This window comes from Arabidopsis thaliana, chromosome 2 (assembly GCF_000001735.4).
Source record: "Arabidopsis thaliana chromosome 2, partial sequence".
In the NCBI taxonomy this organism is placed as follows: Eukaryota; Viridiplantae; Streptophyta; class Magnoliopsida; order Brassicales; family Brassicaceae; genus Arabidopsis; species Arabidopsis thaliana.
Window position 1 is genome coordinate 9,179,184 of NC_003071.7, and position 19,312 is coordinate 9,198,495.

A 19,312-nucleotide genomic window follows, 5' to 3' on the forward strand; every position below is an offset into this window, starting at 1 on the left:
TAGGGTTTATCTATTAAATCACTAAACCCATGTTAACCGACTAATCCAGATAAAATTACTCCGAATCGAATGGTACGATTTGGGTCGGTTCAATTTTTCGGTTTAGTTTATTTATTTTACTATTCTTTTTTGGCATTAGTGATCGGTTTTATTTTACTGTATTTTTATAAACTCAACAAAAGTGTATATAATTGAAAATTCAAATGAATATAAACTCAAAATTTTTACTAGAAAAGTGTTTCAGATTCAAAAGAAAACAACCAATAGAAACCGGAATCTCGTTGAACCATCAAACGAGATTCAATTTCAATTCGGTTCATCTCTTAAACCCAAATGTCTACAAAATATAAAAACTTAAAAAAGTATGAAAATATTATGTTATCATCTAATTGACCAAACGAAATATCCGGTTTAAACCGGTTATAATCGGTTATCAAATCAGTTTACCTTTGTGTATAAACACTTGATATCTTCCTTCATCTTGGTCGTTTCAAGAAACGCATCACCGGAGTGATCAGCATCAATGGCTCTAAACCCAAAATCCTCTCTTCCTGATCCAACATTCCACTCGAACCACATCTTCGACATCATCTCTTTACGCGTACATGTTTCGTAGTTCTCTTCCTCTGGTGAATCCGCAGCTACGAGCTTGTACGCATATACTTTCCTCTTCTGTCCTGGTCTATAAGCTCGAGCCACGGCTTGCTGAGTCACTGATGGGTTCAGATGAACATCAAGAATCAGAACCCGTGATGCACCCACTAGTGATATTCCTTCCCCACAAGCTTTGATCGATCCGAAAAACACTTTAGCCTCTAGTGAATTGTTGAATCTCTCCATTGACCATTCTCTCTGTTCATTGCTTGAATCACCTGTGATTGTGAACATCTCTTTCCCTAAACGCCAACCTTTCATTGAGCTCATGAGTCTCTCGAGAGTCTTTATTGGAACAATGTATTGGCTAAACACCAAGAGCTTCTCTCCTGTTGATTCACACAGAGCTAAGAGGTTGAGGAAGAATTTCATCTTCACCCCATCTCTCACATTGATCTTTTTCAGCATCTTGTCCAGCTTCATAACTGTTGTATTGTTATCAGAAAAACCCTTTTCCCCGTTGGAAGGGTTTTCCTCCAAGAAAGATTTGAGCTTTGGGTGTATATACAAAGCAGCACCAAGAGAGATCTGCTTGAACAGTTCCATTTTCCTCAGACCTTTTACTTCATCTCTCTGAATTGAGCTCAGGTTGAGCATGACAGTGAACTCACTAAGCCCCGGAAGCAAGCCGCTAAAATCTGCTTTGTGATAATGCAAGATATTACGGGTCATTTCGCGTAGATCCTTTATCAAGCTGGCTTTGGCAGAAAAGTTTGTACTCCTCTGTAATGTAAGCTCTACTGCAGCAAAGAAAGTCCCCTCGATACTACTACTACTCTGGTTCACCTGTTTTCCTCTTGGTATCTCTGCCTTGCTCATGATACGAGAAACAATCTCCCGAGTTCCAGGGCGCTTCAAGAACTTGGGACGAACAAGATCCAAAATGTTAAACACTTCTTCAACGTTGTTTTGGAACAAGGTACCTGTGAGAACCACCTTTCGACGAGTCTTGACACGAGCAAGCGAACTAAGCATGTAGGTCTCCTTATTCCTTGAGGTATGACCCTCATCAAGTATAAGCAACGTTGGCTTCTCAAGCAATATCAGCTTACAATCTTCTGAAGCTGCCTCAAAGTTATCATCGCAGATGATCCTCGTAAACTGTTGGTAACCAAGAAACAGAATGCTTCTCTCCTTGATCCATTGCCCCAAAACCTTCAGTTGCTGCTTCCGTGATTCTGCTTTCACGCTGTAGAAATCAAGCAGGGGAATCTTCTCAACTTCCCACAAAGTAAACTCTCTCTTCCATGACTCTATGATCCCCTTTGGTAGCACAACCAATGGTCTAGCCTGCGGATCCATAGCCATGAAACTCTGCAGAAAGCTGATGAGCAGAAATGTCTTGCCTGATCCCGGAGCATGAGCTAATATGCATCCACCTGGCTCATCTGCTGCAAGGTTGTTACATAAAAATCTAAATCCTTCAGTCTGGTGAGGCCTCATCTCCTGATCATGCCATGGGTGAATGAACATTTTTTCTCCCAAAATGTTTGTATGAGAAGACTGGATTCCTGAGAAATCCCTGCTCGTTTCCCCATTTTCTTTTTCACGCATATAAGTTCTCCTCGATCTCTTTTGCTACACCAGGAAAGAAAGTAGATTGAACTTCTGAATATTTGTAACAAAATCAATATATTTCAGACACAGTTATCAGTGATCACTAACCTTGTTGAACACAACCTCAATCATGCTCTCAATTGGTTTCTTGATAAGTCCACAAACACGACACACTTCTCCAATATCGTCCTTGCAAATGAAGGAATGGTCACAGTCTTCGATTTGTTTGTGATCATTACTTTGTGAATCCTCCACCGTTACCTAGCCATGAACATAGGCAAAGATCAGCGGAAAACGCTGGACAGAGAAGCAGACACCGTACCTGCTCCAGAACTCGAATCTATATGCAAATTAGAGGTGGTCTTCTATTCACTGAAAATGCTTACCTTAATTGATTCTTGAGCAAAAGCCATCTTCCTCCAAAGTTCTTCTTCTTCTTCTGCATCCACATATAGACTTTGATTGTCAATATCAGTAGAATTCCTCGATGAATCCTCCTCGTCATAACCTTGTGGACTCGAGTCAGATCCTGAGCTATCTCCATTCTTCACAACAATCACTTCCTTGAGCTTCTTCAGCCTTTTTTCTAGAGGCTGAAAAATGCAAAACGAGATCATAAAGATTTAAACTTGGCAACAAAAGATGAAACCATATAATAAACAAACATTAATTTGAGTAACTGATTCTTGAGGCAACTCGTCATCTGAATCGATGATAAGATTATGAGAAGACTTGGCTCGTTTGTTGTCTTGTCTAGCTTCGATATCTTCCAATGAGATGGAACCATTCAAATATTCCTGTCTCAGCTTACAAAGTCTCTTTACATCATCAGCAAGACGTCCGTATAAACCATCTTCAAGCCCATCAAGGAGATTCGGTAGACAGAATGGGTCAGGACGCTTGGCAAGTTCTTCTTGAGTAATGCTCCTGCTACGTGACCTTAAATTCCAAGCTGTGAACATCATCAATAACGAGTAAAAATTAGAAGCAGAAACAAAAGGCATCAGCACCAAAATGGGTTTAATTTCTTCAAACAAACCCAAAAAAGAAACGATTTTTTTAGTTGAAAATCTCAACCACTAGGAAAGCTACAGCCAGAAATGAACTTAGTGGAAAACAAAACCCCATGTATGATACAATCAAAAACATAATTGAATCAACAGATTCGGTTTAGCTTTAGAAATCATGCAAAACCCATTTGGCTTTTTAGATTTGCACACTCAAAAGTCTGAATCTTTGAACTTTCCATAAACAGAGAGACTAATCTTCTTCTTTGTCACACCATTGAACAACAAGAGAGGTTACAGAAGAAAAAGAAACGAGTGTAAGTAGTATATAAACGTACGCGTCTCTCTCGGCTTCGAAAATGAAAACTGATTAGTACCCACCATGTTTGATCTTCGCTAAACAGAGCTCCTTAAATCAAAACTACGACTCCAAACATGTTAAAGACTAGAAAGATGCAAGCTTTATGCATGAATCAGAGAGATTTCAAGCAAAGAAGACAAATAGATCTACTTTTTTTCTGGAAAAACTGAAGCGTCTTTTTGTTTCCCATAATAGTAATTAGTCATGGTGGCAAAGTGGCAAAGGAGAGAGACAAGAACAATGACGGTTTCGGAAAGTCAATAAGACAAAACTATATATCTACATCTATAATATCTATACACTTCAACTTGCTCTCTACTCTACTGTATCTTTGTGTGTAAGATATATATGAATGTGTTCTTCAAACTTATGCTTAGTGTACTCATATTTTGGTGGACACATGGTTATGTCTATCTCTCTTACATATTTTTCTATGTTTGAATAGAAATGAGCTATATACCTTGGACAAAAAAAATGATCTATATACATACATGTGCTAATCTTTTTACAAATTGGTGTTACATGATTCAGTGTCGTTCTTTCGGGGACATCCAATAAAAAAAATGATTATGTGCTAATACTTCAATTGGTGTATTAGGGATTCCCTAAATCAAAAAGTTTTAAATTTTGACGGTAAAGAAGAAACTAACTAACCGTTTCGATCTCTATAAAAAGCTAATAAAAAAAAAAAATGAACGCCTTTAAATAATTAGTTTTTGTGGGAAGATTTAAAATACCGTTATGTATATATATAACCTAGCATATTAATTATTTTTATTTGATATATTTGAATCATGTTTATGGTCAATTTTGGAATATTTTCACATAAAGTGACAAATAGTTTCACCTTCACATATATGTCCTTAATATCTGGTTAGATATGTTCTTCACCTTCACATAGATTATATATTTTTTAATTATACATATCAAATTTAACCTTAGTCAAATTTTAACCCAAAAAAAACACCCTTAGTCAAACACTCAATCCTATTAAGTTTTGAAATTGTTTTGGCAAATTATTCAAACATCACTAGTCATTTTCCAATTTTCATACTTATTTACCTAATATAGACTCGTCAATATGGTAATACTATTTTATTTTTTCAACAGCTAGTATAAAATTAAAATTATACTTTTATTTAATAAAGCAAGAATTGCTCGTTGAATACAAATATATTCAAATTATATTTAATTATAGGAAATAATATTAAGAAAGTGCATCAGACGACAACAACCAAAAAAAAAAAAACTTCTTCATTCTTCAACTTGTTTGTGATCATTACTTGGTAAATCCTCCACTGTTACCTAACCAAGAACATATGCAAAAAAAGTCAGCCGGAAACTCTAACCAGATATTCAAGAACTCTAATCTATATATGCAAAGAGAGCTATGTGATTGACTGAATTAAAATGTAAAAGAAGTAACCATAATTGATTCTTGAGCAAAATCCATCTGCCTCTAATGTTCTTCTTATTTTTTTGCCTCTACATATAGAGGAGTTTGATTGTCATTATCAATAGAATTCCTCGATGAACCCTCCCCAACACAACCTTCTTGAAGACATCCTGAGCTATTTCCATACATCACAACATCATAAGAACTGTTTCGAACAGCATTACTAGTAGAAGCCGAGCCTATAGTCAACTTATCATTAGCATAAAACCAAGGCTCATCATCATCCACAACAATCACTTCCTTGAGCTTCTTCGATCGTTTATCATCTGGAGGCTGAAAAATAATGCAAAACGTGATTATAAGTATTTACTAAACAAAAGATGAAATCAAATTAATCAACAAACGTTAAAAGCTTACAATAACTGATTCTTGAGGCAACACATCATCTGAATCGATGATAATAATATCAGCAGACTTGGCTGGTTCGCTGATAATAATATTAGTAGACTTGGTTGGTTCGCTAATAATAATATTAGCAGACTTGGCTGGTTTTTTCTCTTCTCTAGCTTCAATATCTGCCAGCGAGATATAACCACTCGAGTAGTCACGTTTCAGCTTACAAAGTCTCACAACATCATCAACAAGCAATCCGTATTTACTATCTTCAAACCCATCAAAGAGATTAGGTAGATAGAATGGGTCAAGGCGCTTGGCAAGATCTCCTTGAGTAATGCTCTTGCTAAGTGGATTTGGAGGCCAAGCTGTTCATCATCAATCACGAGTAAAAATTAGAAGCATAAACAAAAGGAATCAAACATTTACACCAAAAATATTTTTTTCATTTATTCAAACAAATCCAAAAAAAGAAAATATAGAAGACCTTAAGTAGATTGGTTTTCGCGGGAATATTTAAAATACCGTTATGTTTGTATCATCTAACATATTATTCGATAATTTGTATAACATGAACTATGGTCAATTTCGAAAGACCATAAACATGATGTACAAAAAGAAAGAACATGAAACATGCTTCTTCTTCAAATCAATTGAGATGGGCTCTTACACATCTACAAGTACTATTTTTTTTTTCATGTTATCCCTTCTACTCTTCCAATATAAAAATTTAAGATCCATATTGTATAGATGATTTATGAATAAGAGTCTAATTAAGATTCACATTGGTGATGAAAAACAAAAAAGAAGGGGATTATACAAATAAGAACATCTCTTTATTTCTAATACTTTTTGAAAAACAATAATAAGAAAAAGGACATTCTTTAAAAAGAATGGAGAATATTGTATGTAGACACAAGATCATAAATATATCTATAAAGAAGAAACAAAATCAGATCTGCATTTGCAGCAAACAATGTGTGTGTGTGTGTGTGTTGTGTATGAATTCATATAACATTGGATAACAATGATCCATACCTTTCTTTTGTGGATTTTGTTGATTAGCATCCATTGAATCAAGCAGAAGATTCAGAAATTTTTCTTAGTTTTGTTTGGAATGTGTTTGTTATCAAGAATCAGAGAAAACAAAAACTTTTTGATATAGAAAATGATGTTCTTGACTCATTTATTTATATCATAAAAAAGGAACTAAAAATGCAATTACTTTACCAAAAACGAAAAATATGATATAAGTAAATAAAATTTATAAAATTAGTATAAAATGAAAAATATAATAATAATAATAAGAATAATATTAATAATAAAGAAGTATAGAATAAGATGTTTAAGCTAGCTACTTTTTGTTTCTAGTTTGTTAATAATAATACACACAAAAAACAATTCATAAACTTCTACCAAAAATTAGAACTAATAAAATACTAATTTATTAATTAATTTATTGTTAACAACGTAACTTCAAACGATTGGCGCGAACATTTAAATGACTTATAATTTTAAACAGTTTTGTGGGCAATATTCAAAAATATCGTTAATATTACGATATTCACTAAGTTATTTTATTAGTTATTTTTCAAAAATCTATGAGTGTAGTATTTTTTATTTATCATTGGATTTAATATATATATATATATATATATATATGAGTTATTATTTATTTTCTTGCAAATGTTTGCTTTTTTGTTTATATGAAATGAACAATGATTATTTTATGTATGGTTAATTATCTGGTTAACAATAATATTTTCTTATTTCCATGTAATTTGTTTTGATATAAAATTGTAACCTGTTAATTATTTTAACCTTAGTCAAATTGTAACCAAAAAGAACCCTTAGTCAAACCTGTTAATTATTTTCAAAATTGGTAAATTATTCAAAACGCCAACAGTCAATTTTCATACGTATTTACCTTACATATATTTTCAATACATTAATACTAATTTATTTTATCATATTAAAATCAAATACAAATACACCAAAATATCTATACAAAATTTGCCGGTTGACTACAAATATATTCTTTCTTTTTTTGTCAAACTACTACCACTATATTCAAATTATAAATATAGGAAAGTATATTAAGAGAGAGCTTGATACCACAACAAAAATTACTGTTTCTAAAAACTAACAAAATTACTACACTTCCAATTATAAATTGTTGACTTCAATGAGTTTTTCTTTTTTTTTGGATAGCTAATTAACGAATGTTCAATCAATATAAGGAGAAAGCTTTATATATTTGCTTTTGAAGTAAATAAAAAGTATATGGTTGACTACTACAAATATCAGTGTTAAGCATTAATTGTTTCAAATTAGCACTTAGCTATTATTGTTTTTTCGTAATTGACTTCAAATTGATGTGACCACATGATGAAATTCTAACATTCTTGTCGCTAACAAACTGCATTATTGTTTCTTATTAACCCTAACTCTCTCACTAATCGATACCGCAATAAACGTAACTCATACTAGGATTCATCTAACCTATAATACGTCTTTCCGTAATTCTTTATAATTTGGTGCAACCTTGATGGATCTCCCGATAACAGATATTTTTATATAGTTTGTCATTGTTGACACACTTGCCATTACTTTGACATGTATTTGTTTTTCATCATTTGGCATGCAAAAAGCAAGAAACAAAATGAACCTAATTAAAAGGAGACATTCCACTCGATTATGGCATAAGGCATTCCAAGACTCACGCGATCAAATAAGGAGTCCAAAGACTGCTAGACCAAAAAGGCCAGAGATATTGTATAGAGAACCAAGGAAAGTCCATGGATCCTTCCAAAAGGAGATACATCGAGTCATCGACCATGACAGAGCCTCAAGATTTGGTTCAAGGGGTCTCCGAAAATGGCAAATGTAATTCAGCTGAGGGTTTAGTTCCATAAAGCTCGCTACAATTAAAATTAAACCTGTAAGGATTTCTTGACCTCAAGCTGTCGACTTAACTTGAGAGTAAGCCCCACAAAACCAAGAACAGAAAGGACGGATAAGAGCTTGAATGAGAGACAGAGAAAACAGATCAATAGGTGAGTGTTTTTGTGTGTGAGATAATAAGAAGAACACAGAGAGTTTGTTAACCCAGTTCACCACCGAAGTAGCTACGTCTGGGTCGAGTATGATACTCGGAATCCACTAGGTTCAATATAGAACTTACACCTAGAAACAATAAGTGACGCACACCAATGCCCTTCACTAGCACTTGATGTTCACTCTATGTGTTTCTAGCCTTAGAGAATACAAGAAAAGTTTAAGCTTATTACAAGTATTCTCTCCTTAGTCTATATCACTCAATCTCACTCTACACTCTCTCAAACCTAACAAGCCTCTTATATAGCAACAAGAGGTAACCTATGCAATGACCTAAAGCAGCCGCTCCTCTCACTTTGTCGCTGAGCACAGCTCATAGGAGTCGCCATCACCAAATCAAGACAAAGACTGCTTTAACCAATTGGGAGCACCAGAGGACGAACGAGTACGGACTCCTTGCTGTAAATGTAGCCGTTTCCCCTATCTGTGGTCCCAAAAGCAGTTTCACCATGGTCTCATTTACATTCACCTCAGTAAAACATTTAAATCCAATGAGTCATCATCTTGATGGGACTAGTAGCTTGATCATCAAGGTTTCATCTTCACAAATCTCCACCTGAAACTTGATGATAAAACCAAAAACTTGCACAAACTGTCAATGAGAGAGATAAGAGAGTACCCCGAGAACCTAGTTGTAGGATTCCATACTCGGATTCCTCCTGAGTTTTACTACTCAGGCTTGACCTGTAACAAGGTCAAAGCCGCCTGAAACTTGTTTACAGGCACGATCTTGGTGAAGATATCAGCTGGATTCTTTTCAGTGTCAATCTTCACCACATCACCATCACCATTAGCAATTATGTCCCGAATATATTGATATCGAACATCTATATGCTTCGTTCTTTCATGATGAACATTATTCTTGGAGAGTGCAATAGCACTTTGAGAATCACAAAAGATCTCCACGCTCTTTTGTTCATAACCAAATTCCTTCAACAAACCCTTCATCCACACTGCTTCTTTCACAGCTTCAGTTAGAGACATGTACTCTGCCTCTGTAGTTGAGAGAGCTACAACTCTCTGTTGACCTGATTTCCAACTGATAGTGCTTCCTCCAAGAGTAAACACAAGCCCTGTAATTGATCTTCTCCGATCTTTACATGCAGCGTGGTCAGCATCGCAGTATCCCACAACCTTAAAGTCACTGCTTCTCTTGTATTGCAACTTAGTTCCCAGTGAGCCTTTGATGTACCTCAAGACCCATTTGACTCCAAGCCAGTGTTCTCTAGCCGGTTGACTCATGTAGCGACTAATGATTCCAACAGGATAAGCTAGATCAGGGCGAGTACCTATCATTGCGTACATGATACTTCCTACTGCACTTGAGTAGGGAATTGACTTCATGTAGTCCTCGTCTTGCTCTTGCTTCTCAACTGTGGCTGCTCGCATCTTCAAGTGAGCTCCAAGTGGTGTCACCACATGTTTTGACTCTGCCATGTTGTAAGTCTCAAGAATTTTATTCAGATAGCCATTCTGTGACAGCCACAGAGTGTTCTCTTCTCTATTTCTGATAATCTCCATACCGAGGATTCTTTTAGCAGCCCCCAAATCCTTCATGTCGAATCTCTGACTGAGTTCTTCTTTAAGCTGAGATATATCTTCTTTGTTCTTAGCTGCCACTAGCATATCGTCCACATACAGAAGCAGATAAACCCTTGAACCATCACTCAATTCCTTAATGTATGCGCAACTGTCATACAAACTCCTTATAAAGCCAATCTCAGACATGTAAGCATTAAACTTCTCATTCCATTGCTTTGGAGCTTGCTTGAGTCCATACAGTGACTTATTAAGAAGACAAACTTCATCTTCTTTAAACATTTCTTCATAACCTTCAGGAGGTACCATGTAAATCTTCTCTTTCAGCTCACCGTGTAGAAATGCTGTCTTTACATCAAGTTGTTCCAGCTCCAAGTCTTCTTGAGCAACAATAGACATCAGTATTCTAATGGAGACATGTTTCACAACAGGAGCAAAGATCTCATGGTAATCGATTCCTTTACGTTGAGCATACCCTTTGGCAACAAGCCTTGCCTTGAATCTACCTTCTTCAACTCCAGGAATCCCAAGTTTAAACTTGTAGATCCACCTACTACCAATAACCTTCTGATGTTGAGGTCTTTTGACCACTGTCCAAGTATGGTTTTTGATCTGTGACTCCATTTCTTCATTCATAGCAAGTTTCCACTTATTCCAATTCATGCTTCTTTTAGCTTCACTGTAATCTGCAGGTTCTATTTCTCCACTGTCTTCTGTAGTATAGAGAGCTTCAGCGAGATAGTCTTCATCATCAAACCTCACTGGAGCTCTGATTGTTCTTCTATCTCGATCTCTCACCAGTTGATAACTCAGTGGTGACTGAATTATATCAGTTTCTGAGTTAACTCCTTCACTGTAGGTTTGAGTGGTTGCCGGACTTGGATTGAATGGAGACTGAGCTTCGACAATCGGATCATCTCCACCTGAGGTGATAACTTCTTCATGATCAAGATCCAAATCCAAATAAGAGCTTGGTGGTGCCTCGTTTTCATCTTTCTCAGCATCTTTACTCTGCATCATGTCCTTGTAAGATGCATTTTCTTGAAAAATCACATTTCTGCTCACCACACACTTCTTCTCTTCTAACAACCAAATCTTGTAACCCTTAACACCAATAGGATATCCTACTAGTATTCCTTTCTTAGCTCTCGGATTGAGCTTTCCATCGTCAGTGTGAACAAACGCAATGCACCCGAATCTTCTTAAGTAGCTGTAGATTGGTGACTTCCCTGACCATCTCTTGTCTGGTACTTCATAGTTTAGAGCTGATGATGGGGTTTTGTTGATGAGTATAGCTGTCGTATGAGTAGCCTCTGCCCAAAACTTCTTTGGAAGACCAGAATCACTAAGCATACTCCTGACTTTCTCCATTAAGGTCCTGTTCATGCGCTCTGCAACACCATTCTGTTGTGGCGTGTATGCACACGTTCTATGCCATAGAATCCCTTTCTGTGAGCAGAACTCATCAAATGACCTGTTACAAAACTCAAGACCATTGTCTGTTCTAAGAGTTTTTATCCTCTTGTCAGTTTGGTTCTCAACAAGGTTAGCCCATTCAACAAATTTATCAAATGCCTCATCCTTAGTCTTCAGGAAATAAATCCTAACTTTTCTAGTGTAATCATCAATAAACGATATGAAGTATTGACATTTACCTAGAGAGAATGGCACTGATGGAGCTCCCCATAAATCCGAATGCACATACTCCAGCTTCTCTCTTGTATCATGTTGAGCTAAGTTGAATCCAATCCTCTTAGCTTTCCCGTATATGCAGTCCTCACATGTCTCCAGCTTGGACACTTTTTTCTTGTCCAAAAGACCTTTTTTCAGCAATAAATCCATGTTCTTTTGACTCATGTGTCCCAATCTTCGATGCCACAAGATTGTGTCATCTTGTCTCTTCACCACAGAGAGAGACTCTTCTGTTACTGGTCTCCACTGTAACAGGTAGAGTGTATAACACCTTCTTACTGTGAGTAGAACACTGTCTCCCGCAATGATGCTCAGTGTTCCATTTTCTAACTTGAAACTGTAGCCAGACTTCTCAAATGTTCCCAGAGATAAAAGATTCCTATCCATTTCTGGAATGTATCTCACATTTGTAAGACGAACCACCATTCCTGCTTCATTCTTAACCCGGATTGTGCCTATTCCTCTGACCTTTGAAACAGTCTTGTTTCCCATCCTCACAGACCCACCAGCATCCTCATTCAAATCTTCAAACCATTCACGCTTGTATGTCATGTGGTAACTACAGCCAGTGTCCATGACCCATTCGTCCTCAAGATGTATGTCTGTAGAAGACAAAGCTTCAGAAACATAAAGCCCATTAGCTTCAGAGTAGTTACTGCTACCGTTTGATGATTCACCTTTGTTGTTGTTGTTAGTTGTCTTTGTCTGAGGTTGTGTTTTGTTCTTGTTAGGACATGAACTCTTGAAGTGTCTGTGAGACCCAGTCCCGGACGTCTCGGCGTCCGGCGACCGTGTACTCAAGTTCGCGCCTCTCCCCGGCCGAACCCCTTAATTTTTCGCGATTCAACATAGAATTGCCTTTACGAGGCTAAATTCTATAATCGCTCTCTTATTACACAGCGGAAGTCTTTCTAACCTTGGTTTAATTCTAACCAACTCTTGTACCAGTTTCATCGTCTTTGTCCCTTAGACTTAGATCGATCCTTTACTCGGTCAAGACATCCATATGTTCGCTAACCATTCTAAGCCAAACAATCGCATATTCCTTTATCCTACTTTCACGGTCAATTACCAAACGTCTATCTTAACTAATAAGCTAGATCGTTACATACCTTGGCCAATATGTGGATTTGATTCCTTAGCCCGTTTGTCGCCTTACTCCATTCGTTCAACGACTCGTTATCGGTCGTGAATTGATGAACCAATCCCTATCGTTACTTAGCCATACAACCAACCAACCCCACTGGTCTAAGTACAACGATAGAGATTGGGGATCGTACGATTCCCTTGGTTTCCGATGGCCGAATCAAGCTCTTGGCTTATTGGTCCATTCGTTCTCCAAACGTACGCCCCTCCGGCTACATGGTGGACGATTGAGCCCTCGGCTTATCGAACCATCCATGTTTCCGTTCCGGTCGTTTAACACTACGACCGCCCACGGTTTACTAACCGTTTACCCGTTCGGTCCATGGTGGTCGATAAAGCTTTCAGCTTAATGATCCATCCATGCGGTCCGAACGATATCCTTATCACACCCAACGGTCCGTGGATTCATCCACTGGATCATCGTAGGCTAGCCCATGAAATCTTTCTTCCGTCGGTCTTAGGTTTGCTTGTGGGTCCAACATCCGTTTTGTCCATCGGTTCCCACCGTGGACTTTCCCGTTGGTTATCCGTCGAGTCACCCTTTGGACTTACCGATCTCTGATCGGTTTCACCATGGCTAAGGAGATAGATACATGAAGGCGGCCGCGATGTTGATCCTATATGGTGAATCACGTTCCTTACCCATTCTTGGTGCTTTCTCCCTTTATCGGTAAGATTGCATCCATGGGCGACCCTTGGGTGTGTTCGGATGCACTTATCCTTGTGCTTCCTCGAACACTTTTCTCGATCCATCCCATCCGACGATTGGTCTGTCTGACCCGTTCCGTCAGACGATCGGCTTGTCCCATCCGACCCGTCCGACGATCGGTCTGTCCCATCCGTCTGGCCGATCTGATCCGTCTGACGATCGGTCTGACCGATCCTATCCAACGATCTGTCTACCAGATCCGATTCGTCTCTAAGACGAACGGTCTACCCTCTCCATCCTCTACACTCCATCGAATCGTTGGACCGGAAGGTAGCATGCGCATCAGTTCGATTGAGTTATACTCGCCGAGCCGCACCCCCTTTCCGACCAACAACTCTAGGATGTGTTGGGACTCCTTTAAGAATGTTTTATGATGTTTTGGATGTTGTGAGATGATGTGAGATTATTCCAAAGGCCTTGGGCGTCCTCCCTTATATAGGGGGCGAATAGATGCTTCCCAAAGCATCACATCCGTTCCTTGCACCCTTCCGAAAGGTCACATCCGTTCCTTTCACCCTTCCGAAAGGTCACATCCATTCCTTGCATCCTTCCAAAAGGTCACATCCGTTTTTTGCATCTATTGGGCGATGCAACCGTTCGTTGGTACCCGCTCGACCTTACACGTTTTGGCCGAGACACCTCTTCACCCGTGAGCTACCACAGTCCACCAGCTCGAGTGTCAGCTGACTGGACCACCCAGCTGGGTCAGTACCCGATCAGCTCACTGAGCTCAATCGAGCTGTCGGTCTGCTCACCTAGCTGAGCTAGCTAGTCTTCCAGCTGGTTTAGCTCACCTAGCTTAGCTAGCTAATTCATCCTAGCTTGTCTAGCTCACCTAGCTGGTTCAGCTTGAACTTTCTCGTTCTTCCGACTAAGTATTTTAGTCCGTTTCTTGACCATGGTCTAGTTTTCTCCTAAAACAACCTGGCCTCTTTATGAACGCGGGACGCGATCGTTACAGTGTCCCTCTTCACCGCAAATCCAACAACCCTTCTTAGATCTAGATTTGGATCTAGACTTCTTGTTGTTGTTGTTGTTGCCTCGCTGTTCAGTCCTTCCTCTTGTCTCAGTCTTTTCCTTGACAAAGAGACCTTCAGCCTGACCCTTAATACTCTTCTTGTTAGACCCTAACTCTAGTTCCTTAGAGTAGATAGCTGCTACAACCTCATCTAACGATAAAGTGACTCTTCCTAACCCATACTTCAGAGTATCTCTAAGTTGATCAAACGGCTTAGGTAATGACATGAGTAGTAATATAGCTTGGTCTTCATCAGAAACTAACACGTTCGTGTTCTCTAAATCAGCTATAATACGCAAGAACTCATCTATATTACCTTCTATGCTGAGGTTTTCTGACATCTTGAAGCTGTAAAGCTTCTGTTTTTGGTAGATTCTGTTTGGTAGCGCCTTAGACATGTACAGTTTGTCAAGCACGCCTAGCATAGCAGCTGCAGACTGCTCCTTCTTAATCTTCCTCAAGACTCTATCAGTAACACTCAGCACAATGGCGCTTCTCGCCTTTCTCCTTTTTTCTTCCAAGAGCTCTCGTCTCAGTACCTCTTCCTTCTCTTCTTCTTCAGTAAGCTGCATCTCTGCAACTTTCTCCACCAAATCGTCTTCTTCCTTAAGAGCCACACTCAGGCCTAGAATGTCTAGATGCGCCATGAGCTTCTCTTTCCACATCGTGTAATCCCCACGACCATCAAACTTTTCAACCTCTATTCTTGCTGCAGACATAGTTCAGGATCTTTGAATCTTTAGAGATCCACAGAACAATGAACCTATGGCTCTGATACCACTCTGTAAGGATTTCTTGACCTCAAGCTGTCGACTTAACTTGAGAGTAAGCCCCACAAAACCAAGAACAGAAAGGACGGATAAGAGCTTGAATGAGAGACAGAGAAAACAGATCAATAGGTGAGTGTTTTTGTGTGTGAGATAACAAGAAGAACACAGAGAGTTTGTTAACCCAGTTCACCACCGAAGTAGCTACGTCTGGGTCGAGTATGATACTCGGAATCCACTAGGTTCAATATAGAACTTACACCTAGAAACAATAAGTGACGCACACCAATGCCCTTCACTAGCACTTGATGTTCACTCTATGTGTTTCTAGCCTTAGAGAATACAAGAAAAGTTTAAGCTTATTACAAGTATTCTCTCCTTAGTCTATATCACTCAATCTCACTCTACACTCTCTCAAACCTAACAAGCCTCTTATATAGCAACAAGAGGTAACCTATGCAATGACCTAAAGCAGCCGCTCCTTTCACTTTGTCGCTGAGCACAGCTCATAGGAGTCGCCATCACCAAATCAAGACAAAGACTGCTTTAACCAATTGGGAGCACCAGAGGACGAACGAGTACGGACTCCTTGCTGTCAATGTAGCCGTTTCCCCTATCTGTGGTCCCAAAAGCAGTTTCATCATGGTCTCATTTACATTCACCTCAGTAAAACATTTAAACCCAATGAGTCATCATCTTGATGGGACTAGTAGCTTGATCATCAAGGTTTCATCTTCACAAAACCATAACACGTAATATATGGTCCCCAATTGAATGATTTAATTAAGACCGTAAAACATTATTGATTTATGATTTAATATTATTGATTTTTCATGGATCTTTTGTCTAAAATTCTCTTTATGATATTTTTTTTGATGTTTTACTTTTGGTATTTCAAATTATTCTTTATATATTTTGTTTGTTTGAGCTTTGATTCTATTTTAAAATATTAGAATTTCTTATTTATAAATCACAATATTTCATTTCTTATAGCATATATGAACGTTTAAATCGCCTACAATCATCTAGATTGCGATTAGGTGTTCCAACGCTTCCTCAAACAGCTCTACAAATACATTCTCCAACAACGCAACCATAATAAAAGTCTTTTTGGCATCGATGAGATTGGGGACAATCACGATCCGTCTTGCACCGATCCACCTTCGTCGGCTTAATCTCAGCTGTTAGACTCTCTTTTAATGTCGAGCTAGTGGCTTGAATTCCAGATATATTCACCAACAGCGTGCCTATAAAATGCAAACATATACCACATTTTATTTAGTCTCTTAGATTGATTTAATCAATATATATATAGAGAGAGAGAGAGAAGCTAACATGAAAGACAAAGAACGAAAACGATGAAGATTGTAGTTTTTGATGCGGCCATGTCTTTAGCTTGAAATATTTGGATATGAGGATTATTTATGGTTTAGAGTTTATAAAACACGTTATGATATCTGTATGTGGTGGTTTGGATGCTTATATATTGTGCCTTGGAGCATGAAATTGGTAATTTAATTAATACATAATAGAACTTTGACAAATAAGATTTTGGCAATTAATTTATTAGTGAAGACTGAAGACTACGAAGGAGAAAGTTAGGAATAATTTACTTTCCTATGATCTTATACTATTTAAAATAATATTTTATGTAATTCCTTCTCATTCATAATTTGTTATACCATTTGGAAGTAATATTTGATATATATGAGATTTACATAATTTATCCACCTCATTTGGAATCATATCACAAAAATATTTTTCACCAAATTTGACAAGGAACAAAAAGAAACAATATTCTTTCCTTTTATAAAAAATGTAATATTAATTTATTTAACAAAATGGATTATTTACAAGAAAATATACAAATTTCACGAAATAAAAGAAATATTTCTTATAAATTCCATGAAATTTGTTTTTTTTTGTAAATAAACCATTTTGTAAAATTAATTAATATTACATTTTTTAAAAAGTAACAAAGGTTTTATTCCCTGTAGTTTGTTCTATTTCATTTCTCTTCATTCTTTCTTCTTTTTGTTCCTATTATTTTAGGAGTTATTATTAAAAATAGGCATTTGTTGGGTTGGAAATTAGAGATTAGGAAATTTTGTAATGCTTTACAGAATTAAACATTTCTGGTTTTGTGTCTTGACAATTTTACCCTTCATTCCACTAGAGCGAATAATGAAAATTTAACTTAGCTTTCTAATGACTGAAGTGAATGCCAATAATTGTAGATCGATTATGTGCTAGGATTTGTTGCTGTTGGGATTAGTGGACAAGATTAATTTTCATTTACAATGGATATGTTTAAGCTACGAAGTTGTTGTGTACAATTGTAGATTTTTGAAACTGTAAAACAAGATTAGAAAAGAAGAACATCACAGGAGAAACCTGATTGAGGTCACAATATTACAAAATTTACAACTTTTGCAGAAACGAATATTGGTTTGGGTGTATACACCACCGAGACATTAGTAGTATTTGGTTCATGAAATGAAATCATTTTTTTTTTTTTTTGAATACCAGAGATTCTGGGTCAAAGTCCGTAATCCTCCCAAATCTGAAACCACAGCATATAATATTAGTTTAGTCTCAAGCGTCACTCGAACCGGCAACCTCTAAGCTTCACCTAGGGTTTTTACCAATTAAGCTAACGATATTTGGTATAAATGAATTCTTTTTTAGTTACACTCAGATGGATACTAGGCTTTACAGACAAAGAAGTCGAGAGTGCACAAGCACCAATCCTACTAAATCCATTTTGATCACTTCACAACATGATATCAAGTGAAATGGATATTATTTATGAGGAAGTGTAATTTAATAATCTAGGTTACACCTATGTGTATATAATGCAACAAACAATCAATTAGTAAAACTACACCCCAAAGCGAATTACAAGATCAACACAAAGAGTCACATAAATGTGCATTCAAGAAATGACAATAAACACTAAGGTCTTGAATATGGGAGAACCCAATTAGACGAGATAAAATGCAAGCCAATAACAGGTAATTAGGACTACAAAACAAAGAGATAAAATGCATAACATGATTCAAAATTGGAAACTAAATTGAACAATCAATGAGCTAACTAGGGCTATTAGAGTAATCAACACAAGAGAATGCATCAAGGTAAAGAAGGAGAATCAAGCACATACATTAGTCGTATGTGACTAACGACCAATGAATTAGTGAAACTAAACCCTAAAGTCAATTACAAGTATCATCCCGAGGGAATTACATAAACACCTATTGAAGAAAGGAAATACTAAAGACCAGAGAACCCAATGGGCATGATAAAACACAAGGCAAAGAGCTCTAAGTATCATGACAGAGAAGAAGAGGTAACACACCGAATTCAACACACAATGAAGAAAGAACATTACACCATGAGAGACGTACGATGCTTCCATTCAGTATCCATTGTAGGAATTCATCAAACCAGAGAAAGCATTACTTGAATATACATTCCATCAACCAAGCAAAAAGTCGTGACTGAAATAAACTACAAATTCAACAAAACAAACGTGTTTTGTTTTTATCAAAACGTCATTGTCTAGATTTATTGAATTAAGCTTTAACTCTTAGCAAATGATTGAGATAGTTTAAACAAATATCAAGAACTTAACCTAACGTAAGCTATAAACTCTATATAAAAAAATCCATCAGTAGAGATAGTTTATAAAATTTGAAAAGAAAAAAATTAAAAGGCTTGAGTCCGATCAAACTACTAATTAAAAGCCATCACTAAATTGAGCAAGAAGGTGTAAAGACATTTATATGAAAAAAAATATATATCTTTTTAATTAATGTTTTTCAAACATAAGTTTACATAAAAAATAAAAATTCACTCGAATCAAAATTTTGTTTTGACTCGAATCGAATTGAATTAAAAAAGTCAACTACACTAAATATTCGAAAGAGGAAACTAACAAGTTTACACACAAAAAA

At 37.0% G+C, this 19,312-nt stretch overlaps 3 protein-coding genes, 1 long non-coding RNA gene and 1 pseudogene across 7 annotated transcripts; 1 reads left to right on the forward strand and 4 right to left on the reverse strand.

The window, feature by feature from the left end:
- Window positions 1-226: 226 nt before the first annotated feature.
- Window positions 227-3,854, reverse strand: CHR34 (chromatin remodeling 34; the record flags this gene model as incomplete). Of its 3 annotated transcripts, NM_001335753.1 has the most annotated exons (5): window positions 227-2,232; window positions 2,320-2,472; window positions 2,598-2,804; window positions 2,892-3,163; window positions 3,557-3,854. In NM_001335753.1, 5 exons carry the CDS (start codon window positions 3,600-3,602, stop codon window positions 439-441), a joined length of 2,472 nt encoding a protein of 823 aa, NP_001325209.1. In that variant the 3' UTR covers window positions 227-438. The 3 variants fall into 3 exon arrangements, with proteins under 3 accessions (NP_001325209.1, NP_179740.1, NP_001325208.1); NM_127717.2 differs by lacking the exon at window positions 3,557-3,854 and having other exon boundaries at window positions 2,877-3,173; NM_001335754.1 differs by lacking the exons at window positions 2,892-3,163; window positions 3,557-3,854 and having other exon boundaries at window positions 2,598-2,841.
- A 1,112-nt stretch (window positions 3,855-4,966) lies between these two features.
- AT2G21455 (SNF2 domain CLASSY-like protein) lies at window positions 4,967-6,440 on the reverse strand (the record flags this gene model as incomplete). The annotated part of the gene is made up of 3 exons (NM_001335755.1): window positions 4,967-5,308; window positions 5,393-5,736; window positions 6,407-6,440. The coding sequence occupies 3 exons, from the start codon at window positions 6,438-6,440 to the stop codon at window positions 5,051-5,053; spliced, it is 636 nt and encodes a 211-aa protein (NP_001325207.1). The 3' UTR covers window positions 4,967-5,050.
- AT2G07415 lies at window positions 5,239-5,760 on the forward strand. Its single transcript, NR_140215.1, has one exon. It is a non-coding gene; the product is annotated as an other RNA (long non-coding RNA).
- Window positions 6,441-9,154: 2,714 nt separating the features above from the next.
- AT2G21460 lies at window positions 9,155-15,308 on the reverse strand (annotated as a pseudogene; the record flags this gene model as incomplete). Its single annotated transcript has 1 exon — window positions 9,155-15,308.
- A 985-nt stretch (window positions 15,309-16,293) lies between these two features.
- On the reverse strand, window positions 16,294-16,801 carry AT2G21465 (Defensin-like (DEFL) family protein). Its single transcript, NM_001036311.2, has 2 exons — window positions 16,692-16,801; window positions 16,294-16,603 (listed from the first exon to the last, which is right to left on the reverse strand). Exons 1-2 carry the CDS (start codon window positions 16,741-16,743, stop codon window positions 16,413-16,415), a joined length of 243 nt encoding a protein of 80 aa, NP_001031388.1. The 5' UTR covers window positions 16,744-16,801; the 3' UTR covers window positions 16,294-16,412.
- Between the last annotated feature and the right edge of the window lie 2,511 nt (window positions 16,802-19,312).